The sequence below is a fragment of the Sarcophilus harrisii genome, chromosome 1 (assembly GCF_902635505.1).
Source record: "Sarcophilus harrisii chromosome 1, mSarHar1.11, whole genome shotgun sequence".
Lineage (NCBI taxonomy): Eukaryota > Metazoa > Chordata > Mammalia > Dasyuromorphia > Dasyuridae > Sarcophilus > Sarcophilus harrisii.
The window spans coordinates 700568929-700590819 of record NC_045426.1 but is presented as its reverse complement, the minus strand read 5'-3'; the positions used below and the strand labels follow the sequence as shown (position 1 = coordinate 700590819).

At 59.9% G+C, this 21891-nt stretch overlaps 1 protein-coding gene across 1 annotated transcript; it reads left to right on the top strand.

The window, feature by feature from the left end:
- Positions 1 to 694: 694 nt before the first annotated feature.
- FOXN4 (forkhead box N4) lies at positions 695 to 20478 on the top strand. The gene is made up of 9 exons (XM_031948720.1): positions 695 to 916; positions 13726 to 13883; positions 15630 to 15748; positions 15831 to 15926; positions 16239 to 16366; positions 17437 to 17533; positions 18290 to 18497; positions 18775 to 19140; positions 19975 to 20478. The coding sequence occupies exons 1-9, from the start codon at positions 831 to 833 to the stop codon at positions 20232 to 20234; spliced, it is 1518 nt and encodes a 505-aa protein (XP_031804580.1). The 5' UTR covers positions 695 to 830; the 3' UTR covers positions 20235 to 20478.
- The last annotated feature ends 1413 nt before the right edge of the window (positions 20479 to 21891 follow it).

Sequence of the window (21891 nt, the reverse complement as noted above, 5' to 3'; positions counted from 1 at the left end):
GTGGGAACCGCGTCGATGGGGGGCCCGGGGCCGAGAGGTGTGGACGGCACTGCGGGGCCAGGGGCGTCCTGGGATTGCCGAACATCTTCAGGTGCTGCCCGGGGTCCGCCTTGGAGCCAGGAAATTGGGGCGCCCCTTCTCCTGGGCGTCCTGGCTGCGCTTGCAACCCCCCTTTCCTGGGGCCGGGGTATAGTGGGGGCAAAAAGTTTTTGACGGCTTCCAAAGGTGGGTGGGCTCCCAAGGGAATGGGGGGCGTCGAAGAGCTTCGACAGTGCGTTCCGTAGCTCCCCTCTTCTTCCCCTCCCTGACTCCTGTTTCAGTCTGTCTCTCTCCTTTCTCCCCCTCTTCTTTTCTCTTTCATCTTTTCTCCCTCCCCTTCACTTTTTCTTTTTCTTTCTCCCCTCATCTCTTTCCTCCTCCCCCTCTCTTACCTCTCTTTCTCTTCTCTCTCTCTTTCTCTCTCTCTCTCACTTCCTACCTCTCCTTTCTCTTTCCCTTTCTCCCGCCTCCTTTTTTCCGTTTCCCTGCTTTTATCTATCTCCTTCCATTTCCCTCCCATCTTCTCGATCTTTTCTGCCCTCTTCTCTCACCTGTTTCTCCTCTCTTTCTTCCCTTTTCTCTTTCTTCTCCTTTTTCTCCTCTCTTCTCTCCCATTTCCCCTGTAATTTCTTTTATTTCAATCTCTCTTCCTCATTTCCTTCTTTCCACTCCTTTCCCTCTTCTTCTACACACACACACACACACACACATCCATCCTCTTGAACAGCGAATTATTCATCATCTCCCTCACCTCCCTAACCAAGTTTTTGTCTTTCTTTCCCCTCAAGGAGATGATAGAAAGTGACATTACAGCCATAATGTCAGGAATCCTTAGAAATTCAGGACAGAATCTTCACTCTTCTCCGCAGGAATACAGGTGAGAGATTGTTTCTGTTGCCTTTTAGCTCTGAAAAGCCCCAGATCAGAGGTGCTATAGCATTTCCCTGCCCCCCCCCCCTGCCAAAGTGATTCCTTACTGTGGCTACCTATGGTGGTGATGCTGGGAAGGAGTTGCAGGTTTGGGGGCTCAGCCTGCTAAGGAAAGCTGTTCCTCGCCAAGCTAACCTTCCAGGCTCAGGGGTGGAAATCTCATCTGGGTTCTGGGTTCAAATTGTGTCTGGAGCCTCCACTTTTGGATTCTTGGGAGTGCTTCAGGCTTGGGACAACCTATTATGTGTTTTTAAAAGCTTCCCCAATATGTTTAATATGATTATATGTGTTTAACTTACATTAGGTTGCCTGCTGCCTTGGGGAGGGGGGAATACAGGGAGGGAGAAGAAAAAAATGGAAACCTTGTAAAAGTAAATGTTGAAAACTATATTTACATGTAATTGGAAATGACATACTATTAAGTGGGGGGGGGGAGCTTCTGCAGGTTGAAATTCCCTCAGAAACAGCTCCTCCCCTGTTCTGGGGGTCACAGGGCACCTCCCTCCCCAAGATCTGGGGGGCAGCAGAGATCACCCTGTTGTGATTGGGAGACTGGGGGTGGGGAAGTCAGTCAGACACCACCTGGGCAGTGCAAAGTTTCGAATCAGACCCCAGCCACTTCCTCCAAGTGTGTGGCTGGGCAGTTCCTTGATCCTTAGGCGTGGTTGAATTAGGAGAGTGATCAGAGAGCCTAGCTTCATTTCTTTAGTATTTGGTTTTTTTATATTTCTTTAGTATTTGTATGAGTCCCTCTCTTTGTATCTCAGTTTTACCATCTATTTTAAAACAACAGGAGGGGTCTGGGCTAGATGGTGGCTGAGACCCCTTTCCCTGTCTTTAATACTTTCTGTGGAACTCTTAGGCAAATCATTTAACCTCCTTCAGCCTCAGTTTCCTCATCTGGAAAATTGGGATAATCATAGCACCTCCCCTCAGAGGATCATGTTACCTAATATGCCTAAAGTGCTTTGGAAACCTTATAGAACCATGTAAATGTTAGTTATTATTATTGTTATTGTTGTTATAATCCCATGATTGTAAAATGGGTCTGATAATACTTGTACTGCTAATCTATTGAGAAAAAAGGACATTTACACCCCAGGGGCAGTACAGAAATAGGATCGTTTCTCTCCCATCAGCTGGGGTTGGGGTCTTGGGTGAGAGAACAGACTTCTCCCTTCCTCCACCTTTGACATTCATCTCTCCATCTTGAAGACGAGACCAAAGGGAAGTGAGCGGTGTGTCTGTGTGTGCATATGTCTATATGTGTGTGTGCCTGTATTGTGTGTACGTATGTATCTGTGTATGGTTATATGTATGTGTATCTTTGGGTATACAAATTGTACACGTGTGTGTGTGTGTGTGTGTGTGTGTGTGTTGATGTTTGTTTGCAGGGACACAGGGACCAACTCCACCATAAGGACTGACCAGGGAGACCTTGGAAGGGCTCAGGACCCCTCCCTTCATGGAAGCACCCCACTTTGGATCTGGGAGAGGGACCTTAAAGGTTGCTGGGTAGCGAATCAAGCCCATTCCCCCTTCGGCAACATCCATGATGCTTTGGTGTAATGCAAAGGCACTGGATCTGGAGATATTGAGATCTGGCCTTGCCCAAGACAAGTCCTACCTCTCTGGGCCTGTAAGATTCTAGATCCCCAGCTGGAAGGGCCTTCAGGGGACAGCTTGTCCAATATTTCATTCATCAGAAGAGCCAGAGGTCCAGGTGCCCCAAGCAGAGGAAGGATTTGAATCTATGCTTTCTGGCTCTAGAGAAAATAAGATCTTTCTAAAGGGGGCTCTTAGTATAATTTATATTTCAGTATATCTATCTATCTATCTATATATATATATATACATTCAGAAATAATATATATTTCAGTATAAGTAGCCGCCACTTAATCCTGAGAATTTTGGCTTGTGCCATTAAATACATGATTCTGAGACAGGGTCCCTGGACTTCTCCAACACCCCTGAGGGAGATGATCTCTGAGAACTCCCACCCAAAAACATGGATGAGAGTCAGGGCTGAGGATGGGGCTTAGACCCTGGGAACCGTGTCCCTTCCTTGCAGATGGATCCTGGCCCCCAGTCGTCCTGCTGGAGTGCAGATGGAGGTTAGGGGTGTCTGGCTCGGGGCCAGGGCACAGCTGTGGGAACCGCAGCCCGGGCGCTGGCCCCACGAGCCCGTGGCTGGAGAGGGCCTCCCCTGACCTGGTTCCTCTTCCTCCGCCTCGGCCCTGGGAAAGCCTGGGGATTCCGGGCGAGGAGGTTGCCCCGGGTCAGGGGAGGCTGCCACAGGCGCAGGGAGCACCAAGCGGGGGGGATGAATGAATCTGTCAGCTCCGATCAGCTCCGTTTACTCTCCCGCTGTCTGCTCTGGCGGGCCTGCCCAGGGAGGGGGTGGGGGACCCCGGCTGCCAATTAGCAGCAGGAGGGGCTGAGCACAGCCTGGGACAGGGAAGCTGGAGCCTGAGCCTTGGGAACCTCAGCCCCTGGACCCGGCCAAGCCATGGGCAGCCAGTCATTGAACACCATTTCTGTGGGCTTTGGGCCAGATGAATGAGGGCAGAGCAGGGAGAATTGGGAGGGAGATGGAACCTGTGAGCATCACTCGAGTAAATGTACGGAAAGGGCTTTGCAAACTTTTAAAGCCCCTTAGCAGTGTTTGCCATTACTGGCTGATTAATCCCAGTCTCAATAGTGATAGCTAACACTTAGGCAGCACTTTATGGCTTTGAAAGAGCTTTACCAGTATGATCAACCCTGGGAGGTGTTCTTATGCCCATTTCACAGAGGAGGAAACTGAGGCAGGCAATGTTAAGTCACTCAGAGTGACTGTGGGTTCTGGCTGCACAGGCCTGGGAAGGTTTCACAGCCAGGACCTGATGACACATTGATAGGCTGAGCTTGTATAGAAGCCAGGAACCCCAATCGACGAGTGTAGACTCGAACGTCTCTGAGACTCTCTGATCACTCTCTTCCATTGGATGAGAAACTGAGGTTCACAGGTGGAGAGTTAAAAGGGCAGAGCCTCCATTGGAACCCTAGTTCTCAGACTCCCACTCTCAGGGGCTTTCTTTTGTACACTTTGCTTTCTGTATTCGAGAAAGGAGCGCCCCCCAATAGCATCCTGGATCCTTTCAATATTATATCCCTCCTGGAGGAGAGGGCCAAGCATTGGTCTTAGAGTCATAAAACCCTATATTCAAATCCAACCTCTGAGTCTTAATAGCCGCTAACAGCCTCAGTCTCCTCATCTGTAAAATGGGACTCATGCTACCTTGAGAACCTCACCATGGGACAGCTACTGTGCTAAGCCTTTTCTCATTTCATTCTCACAATTGTTGGAAGGAGGCACTATTATAATCCCCATTTTACATTTAGGGAAACTGAGGCAGACAGATTTTTTTTTAAAGGCACTCTTACAGAAAGGTTTAGGACAAGCATTTATTAAATACCTACTATGTGCTGGGCACTGTGATAAGTACTTTACAAATATGATCTCGTTTGGTCCTTGTAACAAGTGTTGGAGGTAGGTGCTGTTATGATCTCCATGTTACAGTTGGAGAAACTGAGGCATACATGGGTTAAGGAACTTACTATTATTAGAACAGAAGGGTTTAGGACAAGTACTTATCCAGCACATAGTAGGTATTTGGATAAGTACTTGTCAAATACCTACTATGTGCTGGACACTGTAATAAGCACTTTACAAATACTATGTCATTTGACCCTTTTAACAACCCTGGGAGGTAGGTGCTGTTCCGCTCTCCATTTTACAGCTGGGAAAGTAACTCTGGCCTTCAAAGAACGGACCATAGCGGAGAGAGTGGGATAATCAAAGCGGGTCTGTTAGCCAACACTTATTAAAGAACCTACTGTGTGCCAAGTGACGGTTGTAACTTTCCGGCAGGTTGTGGAGTCCCCTCCCCTACCCCATTTCACAGAGGAGGAAACTGAGTCTCAGAGGACAAGAGTGGCCTGCCCAAGGTCAGGCGGCTTGTGTGTCTAAGGCAGCATTTGCGCCCAGGTCTTCCTGGCTCCCCGACCGGCGGGTTCTTCCGCTGGTACCGTTGGCAGAGCGGGCAGTTCTCCTGCCTGACCAGGGGAAGGGGGCGAGAAGGCAGGGCCCGCCCTTTGGATCCGGGCCTGGGGCTGCTCGTCGGCCGCGGCCGGGGCAGGGCAGCCCCCTCTCCCCCCCCAGCCTGGGCCCCAGCGGACCCTCCCCCAGCCGGCCTCTTCAGGCTCGGCCGTTATTTTCAATTGCCCTGCAGGGAGTGCCTGGCGGCAGCTGGCCCGGCCGGCGGGGGCCTCCCAGGAGCGATCACGGGAAGCTCAGCGCTTCTCGGCCTCCCCCGTGAGGCAGCAGCCGGCCACCCGGGCCGGGGGAGGGAGGGAGAGGGGGAGTGCCCCCCGCGGCCAGCGGGGGCCGTGCCCAGAGAGGCCCAGCTTCGGGGACGGAGCCCTGGACTGGGCGCAGGGGGGCTGCCATCCGCCCTGGGGACCTGGGCAAGGCTTCCCCCCGGGGCCTCGGGGCCCCGTGAGATGAGAGTTGGAGGCCCCTCCCAGCCCCGACACCCCGCGGTCTGAGGCCCCTCCCAGCCCCGACACCCCGCGGTCTGAGGCCCCTCCCAGCCCCGACACCCCGCGGTCTGAGGCCCCTCCCAGCCCCGACACCCCGCGGTCTGAGGCCCCTCCCAGCCCCGACACCCCGCGGTCTGAGGCCCCTCCCAGCCCCGACACCCCGCGGTCTGAGGCCCCCCCCCGCCCCCACCCCGGTCGAGGCCCCGCCCCGACACCCGCGGTCTGAGGCCCCTCCCAGCCCCGACACCCCGCGGTCTGAGGCCCCTCCCAGCCCCGACACCCCGCGGTCTGAGGCCCCTCCCAGCCCCGACACCCCGCGGTCTGAGGCCCCTCCCAGCCCCGACACCCCGCGGTCTGAGGCCCCTCCCAGCCCCGACACCCCGCGGTCTGAGGCCCCTCCCAGCCCCGACACCCCGCGGTCTGAGGCCCCTCCCAGCCCCGACACCCCGCGGTCTGAGGCCCCTCCCAGCCCCGACACCCCGCGGTCTGAGGCCCCTCCCAGCCCCGACACCCCGCGGTCTGAGGCCCCTCCCAGCCCCGACACCCCGCGGTCTGAGGCCCCTCCCAGCCCCGACACCCCGCGGTCTGAGGCCCCTCCCAGCCCCGACACCCCGCGGTCTGAGGCCCCTCCCAGCCCCGACACCCCGCGGTCTGAGGCCCCTCCCAGCCCCGACACCCCGCGGTCTGAGGCCCCTCCCCGCCCCGACGCCCCGCGGTCTGAGGCCCCTCCCAGCCCTGATACCTGTGGTCTGAGGCCCCTCCCAGCCCCGACACCCGCGGTCTGAGGCCCCTCCCACCTCTGACACCCCACCCCCATTGTTCTGAGGCCCTCCCCACTGAACCCTCCCCTTCCGTTCTGAGGCCCCCCCCCCTGACACCCCACCCCACCCCGTTCTGAGGGCCCCTGAGCCCGACGCCCGCCTGTAACCCCTTTTTACGAATGAGGCCCTGTTCCAGGGGCGGGGCTGAGGACTCGAGTTTCGGACCCAGAAGGCCTGTGTTCAGGTCCGGGCTCTGCTGCCCTCCCTCCCCCCGGGCGGTTCCGGGGCGGGGTTCAGGGAGCCTGCGACACTACCCGAGCGGGCCGGCCCCCACCGCGCCTTGGCCCCTAAGGCCCCCGCCGGGAAAGGCCGGGGGGGGGCAAGAGCCCCCGCGGCAGGGGCCAGAGCACCGCGGTGGGACACGGGCGCATTCACTGAGCGTGCGTGGGTGTGCGCGGGTGCGGGCGGTGCTGGGGTGCGTCCAGGTGCGTGTGGGGCGCGGTGCCGGGTGGGGGGGCGGTGTCAGGTGTGTGGGTGGGCGGTCAGGTGGTGGGGGTGTGTGCGCGCCGGTTGGTTCGGGCCCCCCTGGGGAGCGGGCGGGACGAGCCCGGCTGAGGGCGCCCAGGGTCAGTGGGCCCTCACCCCGGGCCCCGCGGGGAGCCCGCCGCCCGCCTGCCCGCGGTCACCCCTGCCCCGAGGCTGACTTAGGCCCCCCATGCGGAGTCCGGCTCGCCCAGGCGCCGGCGGGCCCGCCACAGCCGGCCAGAAGAGCCGGATCCAGGCGCCCGCCCGCCGGGCCGAGGGCACCTTAGCCGGGGGTGCTGGGCGGGGCTCAGCGGGGGCGGCGGGTCCCTAGTGCCTAGAATGTGAGCTCTGAGAATCAGGGAGGGCTTCCTGGAAGAGGCAGCCTCTGAGCGGGGCCTCGCAGGGGGAGGAGGGCCTCAGGGGCCGAAAGGAGAGTGGAGGGAAGAGGGGCCTGGGGTCCTGTGGGGCAAGGCGCTGACATCAAGGAGAGCCCAGGTTCAGAGCCCAGCACCCGCACTGAGCGCAAGCTGCGCAGGTCACTTAGCCGCTCTGGCCTCAGCTCCCCCAAGTAAGTTTGGACCGGAAAGCCTCTGAGCCCCGTTTCCTAAATCCATGGATCAGATGAGGCATTTTTTAAATTCTTGGCGCAGTATGGTATACAGTAGGCACTCAATAAATGCTTATCTCCTGCCCCTGCTCCCTGTAATTTATCTCTAGATCACTGGGTTTTACCCAGTGTTGGCTTTCCCTCCAAAATCACTGTGGTTAATGCTTGTGGAGGTCCATGAGAGCGTGACAAAGGTCACAGTCCAGTCTGGACCTGCTGGCTCCAGGCCTGGGTTAGCCTCCCCCTGCCCAGGCAGACCCTGGACCCCTGACAGCGGGTGCACGGCCTGCACCCAGTCAGCGCAAGGCTTGTAAGTGCTCTGAGGCTCTGCTCTGAGTCAAAGCGGCCACACGGAGAGCTCCGCTGGGGCCCGGGAGGGAGAATCCAGGTCTCTTCTTTGGCTCCAGACCTCCCTCTCCCCTGTTTCCCTCCCTTCTTTCCCTGGCTCTCCCTCCCTCCCTCTTTTCTTCCTTTCCTTTCCTTCCTTCCCTCTTCTCTCCCTCCCTTCTCCCCTCCCTTTCTCCCTCCCTCCCTTCCTTCCTTTCCTCCTCTTCTCTGTTCCTTCCTTCCTGCCTGACTTCCTTCCTTCTTTCCTTTCTCCCTTTCTTGCTTCCTGCCTTCCCTCCTTCCTTCCTCCCTTTTTCCTTTCTTTCCTTCCTGCCTGCTTCCTTCCCTGTTATCCATATTTAAGGGGAGCTCAGAAATAGGTAAAGGCCCTGGAGGTACAAGAGCATCCCCTCATCTCTAATTTGACAGAGAAGGAAGTGGAGCTGAAAGAGGAGGATTTGCCTAAGAGTGCACGGGGTCATGGGTGGGATTTGAATCCAAGGCCCTCAGTCTCCAAACGTATCCACCGTGCTGCCTCTCTGAGGAATCTGAGCCTCCGCTATCTGTGGGAATCGCCTAAGACCGAGACATTCTGTGCAGCCTCCCCAACCCCGGTGGGGCAGGAAACCTGGCATGGGGGAGGGGACGAGATGCTGCGTCCGAAGAAACCTTGAGCATCCTCTAAATGTGGCCCCTGGGACACAGCCCCCATGGTCCAGGCCTAGTTGTGGCTGCGCCGGGAACTAGAGTGTCCATAAGGGAGTCAGTGCTGGAAGGGGGAGCGAGTCGGGTCCCTTCATCTTGCATGAGGAGCCGAGGCCCGCAGGGGAGAAGCTGCTTGTCCTTGACCAGGCAGAGAGTAGGGGGGCAGAGCATCTTCCTGAGGGCCCCGGAGACAGGAAGGCTTCTGGGCCTGCAGGCCCTGCAGTCCCTGGCAGAGCTGAGAGGCAGAGGGGGGTCCCTGGACTCCAAAGCTCGCACCCTTTTCCCTGAGTCACCTTCTTCCACTTCATGATTCCCCTCTCAATACAAAAGGTCAGGAAGTTTGTGGGAGAAGAGACAATGGGCAGCTTCCAGAGGAGGAAACTCCCTCCACTGTAGGGGTGGGCAACTCCTCTGCCACTTGGAAAGCTGCCCCGAGCGCCCATCAGGGAGGATTTGAAGCCAGGTCTTCCCAGCTGGACCCCCATGTCTGTTCCTATGGAGTCAGTGGGAGAGGGCAGCCAGAGGCCAGGAAAAGTAAAGAACGGGTCCGGCCCTGGGACATCTCAGACCCCTGTTTCAGGCCCCGGAATCTCAGGCCCCTGGGATATCCCCAGGCCCCCAGATCCTGGTGAGGAGGCCTGAGCCCCTCTGACCCCCTTTTCCCACCCAGAAAGGCAAGAGCCCCCAGGTGTTGGGAGGACTGGTGGATTGAAAGCCAACACTGAGTGGGCGCCTGTTGGCCCGGTGCCCTGCACTTTGTCTCACCGTTCTCCCCCCGGGGGGGTCCCCTGGGCTTTCAGCAGGCCCAGAGCCTTGGGCTTCATCTGGGAAATGGGGCAAGGGGTTCCATAACCCCTGCGGATCCCAGAGGAAAGCATTTGGGAATACTTACAGGGTGGACGAGAGCCGGCTTTGGAGGAGGGAGGGGGGAGTCCGGTTCCCTTTGCCCCTGAGGGACCCCGGGGCCAGGGGGGTGAGGTCTTCCCGAGCTGTGATAGTGGAAACTTAAAATGCGGCTCTGAGGGCCAGACCGGACTGCAGGGTTTGGGAGGAAGGGGGGTCCGCCCCTCAGATCCCTGGCCGGCCCTAGCCTGTTTGTTGATTTCTGAGAACTGAGAAGGCGGCCGGGCTGTGGCCCGCCCTGCCCTTTCCTCCCAGTCGCCCAGTTTTACAGGTTTTCAGGACTGACCCCCACCCCCAGTACCCAAGGGCCCCAAAAGGAAGGAATGCCCCCCATTAAATGTTGTATCTTTCTAGATGAAGCAGGTGGGTAGGAATAAGGGAAGGGGACTGTTGGATGGGAAAGGAAAGAAGGAAGATGGGAAGGGAGAGAGGGAGGGAGGAAAAAAGGAAGGAAGGAAGGGAGGGAGGAAGGAAGGAACAGAGGGGAGGGACAAAGGTAAGGAAGAAGGGAAAAAGAAAAGAAATAAGGAAAGAAATGAGGGAGGAAAGAAGGGAAGGAAGTAAGCAAGGAAGGATGGAAGGAAGTAGGCAAAAAGGAAGGGAGAAGGAAGCAAGAAAGAAGGGAGGGAGAAGGAAAGAAAGAAGGGAAGAAAGGGAGGGAGGGAGGAAGGAAGAAGGGAAGAAGAAAAGAAGGAAGGAAATAAAGAGAGGAAAGAAGGAAGGAAGAAGTGGAAAAAAGGAAGGGAGGGGAGGGAAGAAGAAAGGAAAGAAGGGAGAGAGGGAGAAAGGAAGGGAGAGAGAAAGAAAGAAAAAAGGGAGGGAGGAAGAAAGGAAAGAAAGAAGGGAGGGAGGAAAGAAGCAAGGGAGAAAGGAAGGAAGGGGGAAGAAGAAAAGAAAGAAGGGAAGGAAGGAAGCAAGGACAGAAGGGAGGGGGGGAAAAGGAAGGAAGGAAGGAAAGAAGGGGAGGAAAGAAGAAGGGAAGAAGAAAAGAAAGAAGGGAGAGAGGAAGGAAAGAAGGGAAGGAAGGAGGCAAGAGGGAGGAGGGAAGGAACAAAGGCTGCCCAGGTGCCAGGTGCCACACTGGATGCCAGGGATACGGGGACAAGGCTGAAGTGTACCTGCCCTGGAGAGACTTCCATTCTTCGGGGAGGAAGTCACAGATGCTGGGGTTGGTGACTGAGGGAGGTGGGGAGGCCATGACATTGGGACTTTCCCATGAGCAGGGTGGGATTTCTTGGATGATTCCCCCCAGACCCACAGGTGAGAGGGAGCTTGCCCAAGCTGGGCAGGCCCTTGTTTCCGGGGGGCAGTGCAGGAGAGCAGAAAGAGCAATGACTCTAGAAGCAAGGGATCTGGGTTCGAACCCTGCCCCTGTGGTCTTGGACAATCCATTTCCTCTCTGGGGCCCCTCTCAGCCTGTAGAATAAGGATGGGCTGGTCTTGGGAATGGAGGGGCCTTAAGGTCACCCCCCCCCGGCCTCAAAGGCCCACAGTCCTGGCAAAGCAAATGAGTGCAGGTCCCGCCGGCCAAAGACAGGGTCTGGGTTCGACAGCCCAAACGCCCATGTGGCCTGGGCCTTCCCACCCTGTCTGCCCTCTTCCCATGTTTTGGGGACCATGGCACCCCCTTCCCAATCCTTGAAGGCAAAGAGGTAATATTTGTAAAAAGGGCAGAGTACACAGTAGGCACTCTGTAAATGCTGATTTCCTTTCCCCTCGTTTGCTGGACCAAGCTGCCTTGGTAAGCCTCAGTTTCCCCATCTGTAAAACAGGCCCGGTCACCCCGCTCCATCCACCTCCAGGGCTCTCCAGAAGTTTCAGGGAGAGCTGTCTGGGGCGGCGCCCACCCAGCCCCCGGCCTGGCCTTCTCTGCAGAGCTCGGGCGACCTTTGTATGTCCTTCGGGGCCACCAGGCGGCACCTGCAGCCAAAGCTCGGAGCCATGCCGGTCCCACCCACCCCCGACCAGGCCCACCCACACACTTTGGCCTCTGCCCCGGGGGGAGGGCCCGGACCCCCCGCCTCCCCGGGGGTGCACTGAGCCCCGATGACCTCACCGCCCCTGACCCGGGGGGGAGGGGGGTTTATCTGGGGGGCCCCAGTGGGGGAAAGGGCCGATGGTCCTGGGGGATTCCCGGTCAGTCGCCAGAAATTTGGAGCTGGGCAGAGGCGGTGAGGGTGGGCAGGGGTCAGGAACAGTTGGGCAGGAGACCCTGAGACAATGGGGGCCACGTGCCGCGGGGGGCAGCAGTCGCTCCCAGCACAATGGAGAGGCGGCCCGCACCAGCCAGGGCCAACTGTCGTGGGGGCCACCGGGGCCCGGCCCCCCTTTTAAACACGCCTGTTTAATTTTGATCCAGAACCCTGGGCACCCATGCCCCTTTCCTGGGATCGCAAGCTTTAGCCTGGACCAAATAACTGAACAGGGGTTGCCATGACAACACTAATTATGGTCCCAAAACTACAGTAGAGAGAGCGGAACAGAGAGAGAGAGAGAGAGAAAGAAAGAGACAGAGACACACACAGAGACAGAGACACAGAGAGAGACAGAAAAGGAATAGGGAGACAGAAAGAAAAGCAGAGACAGAGAGGGGGGAGAGAGAGACAGAGAAAGCCACAGAGAGAGGAAGGGTGATGAAAGATGGAAAAGAGGAGGAGGAACAGGACAGAATAGTAAGGAAACTGAGAGCTCTTCAAGGAAGGCAGAGCCAGGGTAGGGACTGTCAGATCAATTCTCCCCCCTCCTCTCCAATACAGCTTCTTGGCCTCTCCCCATCTTTTCTCCTCTCCCTCTCCCCCCCCCCCCCCCCTCTGTCTCTATCTCTTTCTCTTTCTGTCTCTTTGTTTCTCTATGTCTCTATCTCTGTCTCTTTCTCTTCTGTCTCTCTCTGTCTCTGTCCTCTGTCTCTGTTTCTGTCTGTCTCTGTCTCTCAGTTTTGGCCCTTTGTTCTCATGTCCGTCTTTGTCTCTCTTTCTTTCTTTTCTCTCTTCTCTCCCTCTGTGTCTGTTCTCTGTCTCGCCTTTTGCCCCTTTGTTTTCTATTCTCTGTCTCGTCTGTCTCCCTTTTTCTGTCTCTTTGTTTTCTATGTTCTTCGTCTGTGTCTGTCGCCTTTTTTTCATGTTCTGCTCTTTTTTCTATGTCTGTCTGTCTGTTCTGTTTCTGTCTGTTTGTCTGTCTTTTCTTTCTTCTCTTTGTCTTGTTCCCAGGTCTGTCTGTCTGTCTCTGTCTCTCTCTCTCTCCTTTCCATGTCCCCCCCAACCCTTTTCCCCTCCCTTTATTACCAGAGGCCCACCTCGGTGAATACTAATCAAAGATGACACTGATAAATGACCCTATTAGCGATGTCATTGCGGTCGAAAAGTTCTTTCGGATTTTCCCGGGTTCTCCCAGGAAGCCCAGTCTGTGCTTTACCCCCCATTTTAAACCAAAACGAAAGTCTTATAAGGCCCAGCTCCTGGCACATAGTAGGTGCTTAAGAAAGCTTGGTTCCCGGCCCTTTCTCCTTCCCAGAGGAGGAAGCCCAGGGAGTGGGCTCCCGGGCCCTGCCCAGCGTCACAGTATCTGAGGCTTAACCTGAGGCCCCGTCCCCCCAGCTGGCCCCCCATATCCCCGAACCCCCCTGCCTCCGCCTGTGTATGACATACTGAATATTTTGGCCTAAGAAGTTGAAGCCCCCGTGGATTGGGGGGCCCCAGAGGGGTCAGCCCAGCATCCCCACTTCCCAGATGAGCTGGGGAGGAAGTAGCAGAGCCGGCGCTTCTCCCTGGGCTGCTCCCCCTCGGGGGCACTGGTTTTGGGGGGTCCCGAGCCCCGGGCAGCCGGGCTGGGAACGTTCACGGAACCTTCCCAGAAGTATTTGGAAATGCATAAAACAAAAGGCTCCGGTTCCAAGGAACCAAGCATACTGACCTACTGAGCTGGGTAAGAAGTCCTCTGGGGCTTCCCATGAGCCACCTGTTCTTGGGAGCCCTTGGGAAGGAAGCCGGTCTCTAAGTCCATCCCAGCCCTGGTTCTGCCGCTGTGTGTGAGCCCGGCCTCTCAGGCCTCAGTTTTCCTGTCTGTTAAAGTAAAGCAGTAGCAGGAGAGGGGTTCTGTCCTGGGACCACTCCCCGTTCTGAAGCTGCTGGAGCTGAGCCCAGAGAAGGGAAGTGACCTCACCGCTGTGATCGCTGGGTCTTTAAGGTCTACGGAGCCCGTGACACAGCTTGCCTGGTTGGAGGCAGGTCCTGTTGTGGCCATTTCACAGATGAGGACACTGAGTCACGTGGGGAATGAGCCCAGGGCGCGGGCACTTCGAGGCGGTGTGTGCCCCCTCCCCACTCTCTACTCTCTTGGCCCCCGCAGGCTCATGGCCTCCGACCCCTCCCGGGCTGCCGAGGAGGAGCTGCCCAGTGACCTGCAGTCCCTCTCCTGGCTGACGGCAGTGGACGTGCCGCGGCTGCAGCAGATGGCCAGCAGCCGGATGGACTTTGGAGGCCCCGGTGCCTTGCTGCAGCAGACAGGTAGCCCGCTCTCCTGGAGGGGCCCTGAGCCCCCCACCCTGGGCCCCTTCCCCCAAACACGGGGCCCCAAAGCTCCCGGCGCCCAAGGCTTCTTCAGGGAGGAGGAGAGGCCCCCTCCCATGACCCCCTGCTGGGACGCTGGGGAGCCCCCATTTTCTGAAGTCCCGCCGGGCCGGCCCCTGCTCTGAGGCAGCAGGCCACAATGTCCCCAGGGGCCCGGTCCGACCCCTTTTACAGACGGCTCAGTGACTGAGCGAGGGTCACCCAGCCCAGGCTTCCCGCTGGCCCTTTGCCCGCTGGCACATCCCCGTGGAAGGGCCTCCTGCCGAGAGTCTCGGGACCGTTGTGGGGTCAGGGTTTGGGCCTGAGCCGGGCCTGGCTCTGGGGGCAGCGGCCCGGCTGCAGAGCTGGCCTTGGGTGTAGGGGCCCAGTGTCTTCAACTGTAAAATGGGTGGGTTTTGCTGGCCCCTGGCAGCTCAGGGGTGCCCCGATCCCCAAGGGGCTTGTGGGTAGATTTCAGGGGTTCCGTGGACTGAGATGGGACCCATTATGGCGCCAATATTTGGCATTTCATTTACTTAAAAATGTGATCAGGCCGTTCAAGAAATTCACGGCATCAAATAGCCTTGTGCTCTGGCTGGGCCCCCCAATCGGTGACCTCCGGAAAAATCACTGACCCTCCCAAGCCTCAGCTGCTTTATCTGTAAAATGGGGAGGTTGGACTCTACGGCCCATCTCTGAGTCTGGGGTCTGGGAGTCTCCTGAGCCTCTGTCCTCCTGCAGTCAGGCCCCATGCCCCCAGACGACATGTCCTGAGGCGCCATCCTGGTCCGTAGGTGGCCGGAGGCGGCTGGAAGGGTGCCCGGGGTCCTTGGGCCAGGTTGGCCAGGCCCTGTCTGGGAGCAGAGGGTGACTGAGGGCGTCCTTGAAAGTCAGGTGCGGGAGGGGCCCTGGGGCCCAGCAGAACCCCCACACTGTGGCTTAGGGAGCTCCGGGGGAGGGAGAGATGGCTGGGGCCATCCGGCCTGGGGGCCTGTGCTGGGGACTGTCTGACCTGGCGTCCTACATCAGGGGGCCCGTCCGGCCTAGCAACTTACAGGGGCCCATCCGGCCTAGCGACTTACAGGGGGGCCCATCCGGCCTAGCAACTTACAGGGGCCCATCTGGCCTAGCGACTTACGGGGGGCCATCCAGCCTAGAGACTTATGGGGGGCCATCCGGCCTAGCGACTTATAGGGGGGCTGTCTGGCCTAGAGACTTATGGGGGGCCGTCCAGCCTAGTGACTTATGGGGGGGCCGTCTGGCCTAGCAACTTATAGGGGGCCATCCCAGCCTAGTGACTTACGGGGGTCCATCCGGCCTAGTGACTTTCAGGGGGGCCGTCCCAGCCTAGTGACTTATGGGGGGCCATCCGGCCTAGTGACTTTCAGGGGGGCTGTCCAGCCTAGTGACCCACATTGGAAGGGCCTGTCCTGGCAGCCCATGGTGGGAGCCATCTAGCCTATGACCTACGCCAGGGAGCCCCATTAGGGGGTCCATCTGGCCTGGTGAGCTAGGTCAGGGTGCCTGTCTGGCCTGCGTGCCTGCACTGGGAAAAGGCCTCGGCCCCCAGCCCCCCTGGGATGCCGCCGCCTAGAAGAGCCCCCAGAGTGTCCCCGACGGCTGTGGCTCCCTCCCCACCCCCGTGGCCGTGCCGTGAGGAGGGCCCCCAGCCAGCGGTCGTTCTCTGCTTCACCCTCTCCCTAGGTTCCATGGCAGCCAGTGTGCTCACGGTGGGCGCCCCGGGCGCCATCAGCCACGTGCCAGGCAGCGTGCCCCCCCAGGGCCTGCTGGGGCTTGGCAGTATCGGGTCCCACGGAGCCAGTGTAAGTGCAGCCGAGGAGGGAGGGGTGGGGAACGAGGTCCAGGCCCCCCCTGATCCCCGGTGCCTTCTCCCTCCTCCCCCAGATGAGCCAGTACCCCATGGGGGGCCAGCAGGACCAGCCCCAGCTCTACCCGGCGCCCTCCCAGCCGCCATTTACCCTGGCCCAGGGGCCACATCAGGTACTGGAGGGGCCCCTGCAGGGCTCCCGGGGTATTGCCCCTGGCTAGGGCCCGGATACCGTCCTTCCCAGAGGTCCGAGGGGCTGGGGTGGGGGAGGGCTTGGCTAAGGCCTGTAGCCCCCCCTTAGCTGCCTCCCCTAGCTGATCCTCCTGGGGCCTCCGCCTCCAGGAAGCCTTTCCTGGCTGCCTACCTGCCTACCTCCAGCACACTGGCAGCCCCTTAGGGCCACGGAGTTTAGCCTTTTGTGGGGGTCCCCAGGTCCCGGCTGGTGACTGTCTCTCGTCTCCCCTCCCCCCTCCCTCTCTGATCAGTGCCCCCCTGCCGGAATGTACAGCGTCTCCTTCGGGGCACAGCCTCCGTTCCCCCAGCCTCGCCTCCCCGCGCACTCAGCCCAGGACCTGCACCCCAAGCACTACCCCAAGCCCATCTACTCCTACAGGTGAGCTGGGCTCCCCTCCCCCGGCCCCCAGAGAGCTCCCAGGGACACTGTTTGGGTTTGGGGGCCCTGTGCTCCCCCACAGTGGTCCAGGGGGAAGAGGGACCCTCCCCCACAAGAGCAGGCCTGGAGACCCCCGGGGACCCAGCCCAAGAGCCCTGACTAAAGCCTGCTTGTGGCCCGGCAGCCACGGCTTCCACTGCTCCTCACGAGTCCTGTGGGGAAACTGAGGCCCAAGAGGGGGAGGCGAGGGGCCCAGGAACATTCCTTAACATTTGGCATCGGTGGTGGAGGACTAGGAGTTGTCCTGGTCTGGACCCCAGAGACTGAGTTCGAGTCCTGACTCCAATGCTTAACGCCTGTATGTCTTTGACCAAGCCAACCTCCGAGCCTCAGTTTCCCATTTTGTGAAGATGAGACTCGATGGCCTCCGAGCCTCACCTGGCCTCCACATCCCGTGAAGAGCAGGGCAGGGGCGGGGGAATGTAAGAGAGGCGCCAGGAAGTAGGGGGCCTGCCAGGCCGCCCAGTCTGACCCAGGGCCCAGATCCACTCCCCAAAGCGCCCCCGACCCCCATCCTGGCTCTGGCTGAAGCCCCCAGGGAGCCAGAGCCTCAGCTCTTGGAAGGGGTACGGGGGAGCTGAGTGAGCGAGAGCATCCTGGAGGAAGGGGTAAGCATTCATATGGCGCCTACTGTGTGCTCAGCAGCGCGCTGAATGGTGTTTGAGCTCCACAACATCCTGAGAAGTTGCGCTGTTGTTTCTGAGGACGCTGGGGTCGGGGTCACGACTGGGGAAGCACCTGAGGCCGACCTTCCTTCAGACACACTTTATTAGGGCTGTGTGGGCCGGCTGGCCTAAAGCCGGCTTTGGACCTGGGGGCCTTCCTGGCTTTGGGGCTGGCTCCCTCCTGGGCCTCTCCCCCTCCCCCCATCACTGACTGGGCCGGCAGCGTCCCCGCCTCCAGCTCCCCAGGAGAGGGTGGGAGGGAGGGCAGGCTGGCCAGACGGGCCGGCCAGGCCCCGGCCTCAGACCCGAGGCCCTCTGAATGGGCCGGGCGCTCTCCTCCTTCAGCTGCCTGATCGCAATGGCCTTGAAAAACAGCAAGACGGGCAGCCTCCCGGTCAGTGAGATCTACAGCTTCATGAAGGAGCACTTCCCCTACTTCAAGGTGAGGGCGGCGGGAGGCTGGGAGCCTGAGCCGGGGCTCGTGGGCCTCCGGGCCTCTGGGCCTCCAGCTGCTGCGCATGGGCCTCTGCCTGTGGGTCCTGCCTCCCCGCCTCCGGAAGCAGCCTGTTCCCCTTGGGCACAGCCGGTCCCTGGGATGCTTTTCTTGTGAGCCACCGGGCCCCGGTTCAAGCCCTGCCACCCCCTCCAAGCTGGGGCCCCCACGGTTTGGTTGGAGAAGCCGGAGGGGAGATCAAGGCAGCAAGTGTTTATTAGGCACCTACTGTGTTCCAAGCACTGCTAAGTGACGGGGGTGCAGAGGCCAGAACCAGGCCCTCCGGGAGCTGCTCAGGCCCCGGGGAGAGAAAGCTCAAACAGGTGGATTAGTGGGAGAAGCTGGGAGTCTTCCATGGGGAGAGGCAGGAGCCTTCGGGGCAGGAAGGGGCTCCTGCAGAAGGGGGAGGCCCGGGAGGCCGGGCCCAGGGTCTTGTGGCAGGCTTGTGCTTCAGGTGGAAGCGGACGGAGGGGAGGCAGACCCGGCCGGCCCTGGCGCAGCGCTGGACGGGCCTCTGTGATGAGCAGGAGCTGCTGTGGGAAGGAGGGAGCCCCTAGCGGTGGGCGGGCGGGGGAGGGGGCAGGCAGGGAGGGAGACCCCCCTCCCATCACGGGCAGGGAGGAGCCCCCGTCCCAGGCGGGCCGGCCGGTTCTGGGGCCGGTTCTGAGCCCGGTTCTGAGCCCGGCTCCGGCCCCCGCCCGGCAGACGGCCCCCGATGGCTGGAAGAACTCGGTCCGACACAACCTGTCCCTGAACAAGTGCTTCGAGAAGGTGGAGAACAAGAGCAGCGGCTCCTCGCGCAAGGGCTGCCTCTGGGCCCTTAACCTGGCGCGCATCGACAAGATGGAGGAGGAGATGCACAAGTGGAAGCGGAAGGACCTGGCCGCCATTCACCGCAGCATGGCCAACCCGGGTAGGGCCCGGCTCCCCGGCGGCCCAGGGCGGCGGCCCGAGCTGCGTGCCGGGAGGGGCGGGCGGGTTCAGTGCCCCGGCGTTATCAGCTTAATGTCATGCCCCCCCCCCCAAATCCCTTCCCTGTCCCGGGGCATTCGGGCCAGACCCTTCCCCTTACGGGGCCTGTCGGAGGGGCCCCGGCCGCGCCTGGCCAAGCTCTCGGCCCTGCCCCGCCCCGGCGCCCCCGCGGCCCCCGCCCGGGCTCCGGGGCGCTGAGCTCGCTCTCCCCCTCGCAGAAGAGCTGGACAAGCTGATCAGCGACCGGCCGGAGAGCTGCCGCCGCCTCGGGGAGCTCGGGGAGCCCGACGCGCCGGGGCCCGGCCGCCTGGCCGCCCCGCGCCTCCCGCCGCAGCCCGTGATGACCCTGTCGCTCCAGCCCCTGCCCCTGCAGCACCAGCTGCAGCCTCGCCTGGGCCTGGCCCCCGGCTCCCCGGCGCCCGCCCAGACCCCGCCGCTGCACGCCCTGCCCGACGTGAGCTGCAGCCCCCTCCCCACCCACCACGCCCTCAGCAGGGCTCCCGTGGACTTCCTGAGCGTCGTGGGCGACGTGGGCGCGGAGGTGGACGCCCTGGACCCCAGCATCGTGGACTTCGCCCTGCAGGGTGAGCGGGGGTCCCCGCCCGCGGCCACGGAGGCTCAGAGCTTCCGTCTGTGGGGAACGGCTCAGGGTGGAGGCAGTTATAGCAGCTGAGTCCTTCAGAAAGAGCTTGGGGAGCCCCCGAAAGGGGCTCGGGGACTTAGAAGTCTCTGAGAACTGCTTAATTCTTAAGGATATTCTACTGTGTTCCCCCCTGCTCTAAGCCCCTCCCAGCCCTGACCCCCCCTGCTCTAAGCCCCTCCCAGCCCTGACACCCCCTGCTCTAAGCCCCTCCCAGCCCTGACACCCCCTGCTCTAAGCCCCTCCCAGCCCTGACACCCCCTGCTCTAAGCCCCGCCCAGGCCTGACACCCACAGATCCAAGGCCCCTCCTTGCTCAGAGGCCCCACCCACTCTCCCTGGGCATCCAGGACACAGAAGCCCCAGCTAATGGTCCTGCAGAGCACCGGGAGTGGATGGGGCGCACCTGGCGGTGTCTGGTTCTAGCTCCGCCCTGCTGTGAGGGGGAGGCAGTGCAGGCTGCCACAAAGACTCGGGATTGGAGACAGAAGCCGTTAAATTCTGAGGCTGTGACTGGCTGCCGAGTCACCTTGGACAGCTCCTTGTAACTGGGGGCCCGTTCAAGGTCCCACGAAGGGAGGGGCCGGGGCCTGCTCTCCAAGGGGACGGCCGGCTGCTGCAGGGGGCCAGAGGCCACAGACCCAGCCTGCCCCAGACGGGTTGGGCGGGGCCGCCAGAGCCCTCCAGGCTGGGAAGAAGGGCCTTGCCCTTGCCCCCTGCCCCGGGCTCTGCAGGGCAGGGAGGAGGGCATCGGGATGACGGTCCGCTTGCCTCCGCAGGGAACCTCTGGGACGACATGAAGGACGACAGCTTCAGCTTGGACGCCCTCGGGGCCTTCAGCAACTCCCCCCTGCAGCTGTCGGACTGTGACCTGGGCGCCTCGGGGCTCACCCCCGTCTCCAGCGGCAGTGACCAGTCCTTCTCAGACTTGCAGGTCACCAGCCTGTACACCGCCTACGCAGCCGCAGGGGACGGCGCGCCTTCCTCCTCTGCCCAGTACCTGGGCGCCCCAGGCAATAAGCCCATTGCCCTGCTCTGAGCGCCCGGGCTCTTGGCCTTGGTGGGCATGGGGGCCTGGCCTTGGAGGCGGAATGGGGGGAGGTCTGGTGCGTGGGGGAAATGGCGGGTCAGGAGCTCTGCTCTGCTGGAGCCCACCAGCCCAGTCCCTGCCCACGGGCGGATCCCCAGCCCCAGGGGGCCGCTCCTGCTGCTCACATGGCCCTTAGGAAGATATGGAGCTGTGTGTGTGTGTGCGTGTGTGTGTGTGTGTGCGTGTGTGTGTGTGTGTGTGTGTGAGAGAGAGAGAGACAGAGACAGAGACCCTGAGAGGGATGCAGATTGAGAGACTGAGACAGAGGAATCAACATAGAGATTGGGGGGAGGGGGCACCCACTGCGCTCTCCCACCCCAGGACCTTTGGGTACAATGTCTCCCGAGGGTGTCCCGGACTGTCACTGACCACGACTGTGTGACCGGACGAGCCTCTTGTTTCCACTCTGGGTTCAGCTGGATCTTGGCCCAAGCTGGGCTTCCAGACCCCTGAGGGGCCCAGTCGGATTTCAGGGCCCCGGCAGCTCTGTCACCCGGGCTCCATCATCAGCTTCCTCCCTTCCTCTGGACAGTCTTAATTTATTCTTCCGAGAAGCCTGATGCCCCCAGGGTGAGACCCCCCGGAAGCCTCTGGTGGATGGAGCCCAGCGGGGGTTGCTGGGATGGAGAGCCCAGAAGTCTGAAGCGGGCCTCCCCTGGGAGTTGGGCTCATCTTCCTTGAAGAAGACGAGACATTCCCTAGATTTCGTAGACTAGGTCCCCAGGGCTGTGCTAGACAGTATTACTGTTTGTAAATTTATTTATATTTATTGCTACCAAACGAGACCAAAGGAGCCCCAGCTCCTCGAGTGACCGCCCCCGAATCGCCTCGGACACAAATTGTGGGTGAATCAAGCCCCAAACTTGTTCTTTGTCCCCTGTAGTCTTATGGTTTTTTTAAAAACTGTCCTTCGCATACCATGAAACATCCCATTTTCTTGTGACCCGTAGCCACATTCAAAAAACACTCATTGTACAGTATTGATTGGGAGCACTTCCTCCCTCAGGAATCAAAGGGGCGGGCCTTCGGCCTTTCCCGTGTTTTTCAAGCTGTTCAGTTAGCATGGGGCCGAGCCATGGGAAGTCAGATCTGAAGCCTTGGACAGAGTCATGGTGCGTACAGCTTTACCCGTGCCAGAGAAGGGGGTAACCCACAATCACCTGCCCTGTTTAGTTTGCCTTCCTGTCTCCCACGATGACCCTATTTCCCCTTCTGACCCATTCTGCAGACAGTTTTGATCTAGGGGTCCCGATTTGGAGGAAGGCAATGAGAAACGAAGAGCGTGGATGAAAGTGAAAAAACAAAGTAACGAAAGCTTATCCTGTGATCCAGCACTGGCCAAAAAGATGCTGGTTCCTCTCCCTCCCTTCTCATCCTGGGGAGGGTTCAAAAGGAGGCCTCTGCCTGGAGGGCCCCACCTTTGGCGTCCCTCCTAGCACTTCAGATATCAAAACCGCGTGTCCATCCACTGGCCGGAGCGCCCCGTCTTGCACAAACCGCCTGAGACTCTTTCCTGTGACGTGGTCCAGATCACTGATGATATTTTAATCGTTTCTTAGGGCAACACCAAGCTTCTGTAAGCATAGTGTAATAGGATCTTTTTCAA

What these genes read in the sequence shown, in the direction of transcription:
- FOXN4 (XM_031948720.1), top strand. Translation starts at nt 831, where the DNA reads ATGATAGAAAGTGACATTACAGCCATAATGTCAGGAATCCTTAGAAAT. An exon ending in AAGCCCATCTACTCCTACAG is followed by an intron (nt 16,367 to 17,436) that starts GTGAGCTGGGCT and finishes CTCCTCCTTCAG; the next exon opens with CTGCCTGATCGCAATGGCCT. An exon ending in AGCACTTCCCCTACTTCAAG is followed by an intron (nt 17,534 to 18,289) that starts GTGAGGGCGGCG and finishes CCCGCCCGGCAG; the next exon opens with ACGGCCCCCGATGGCTGGAA.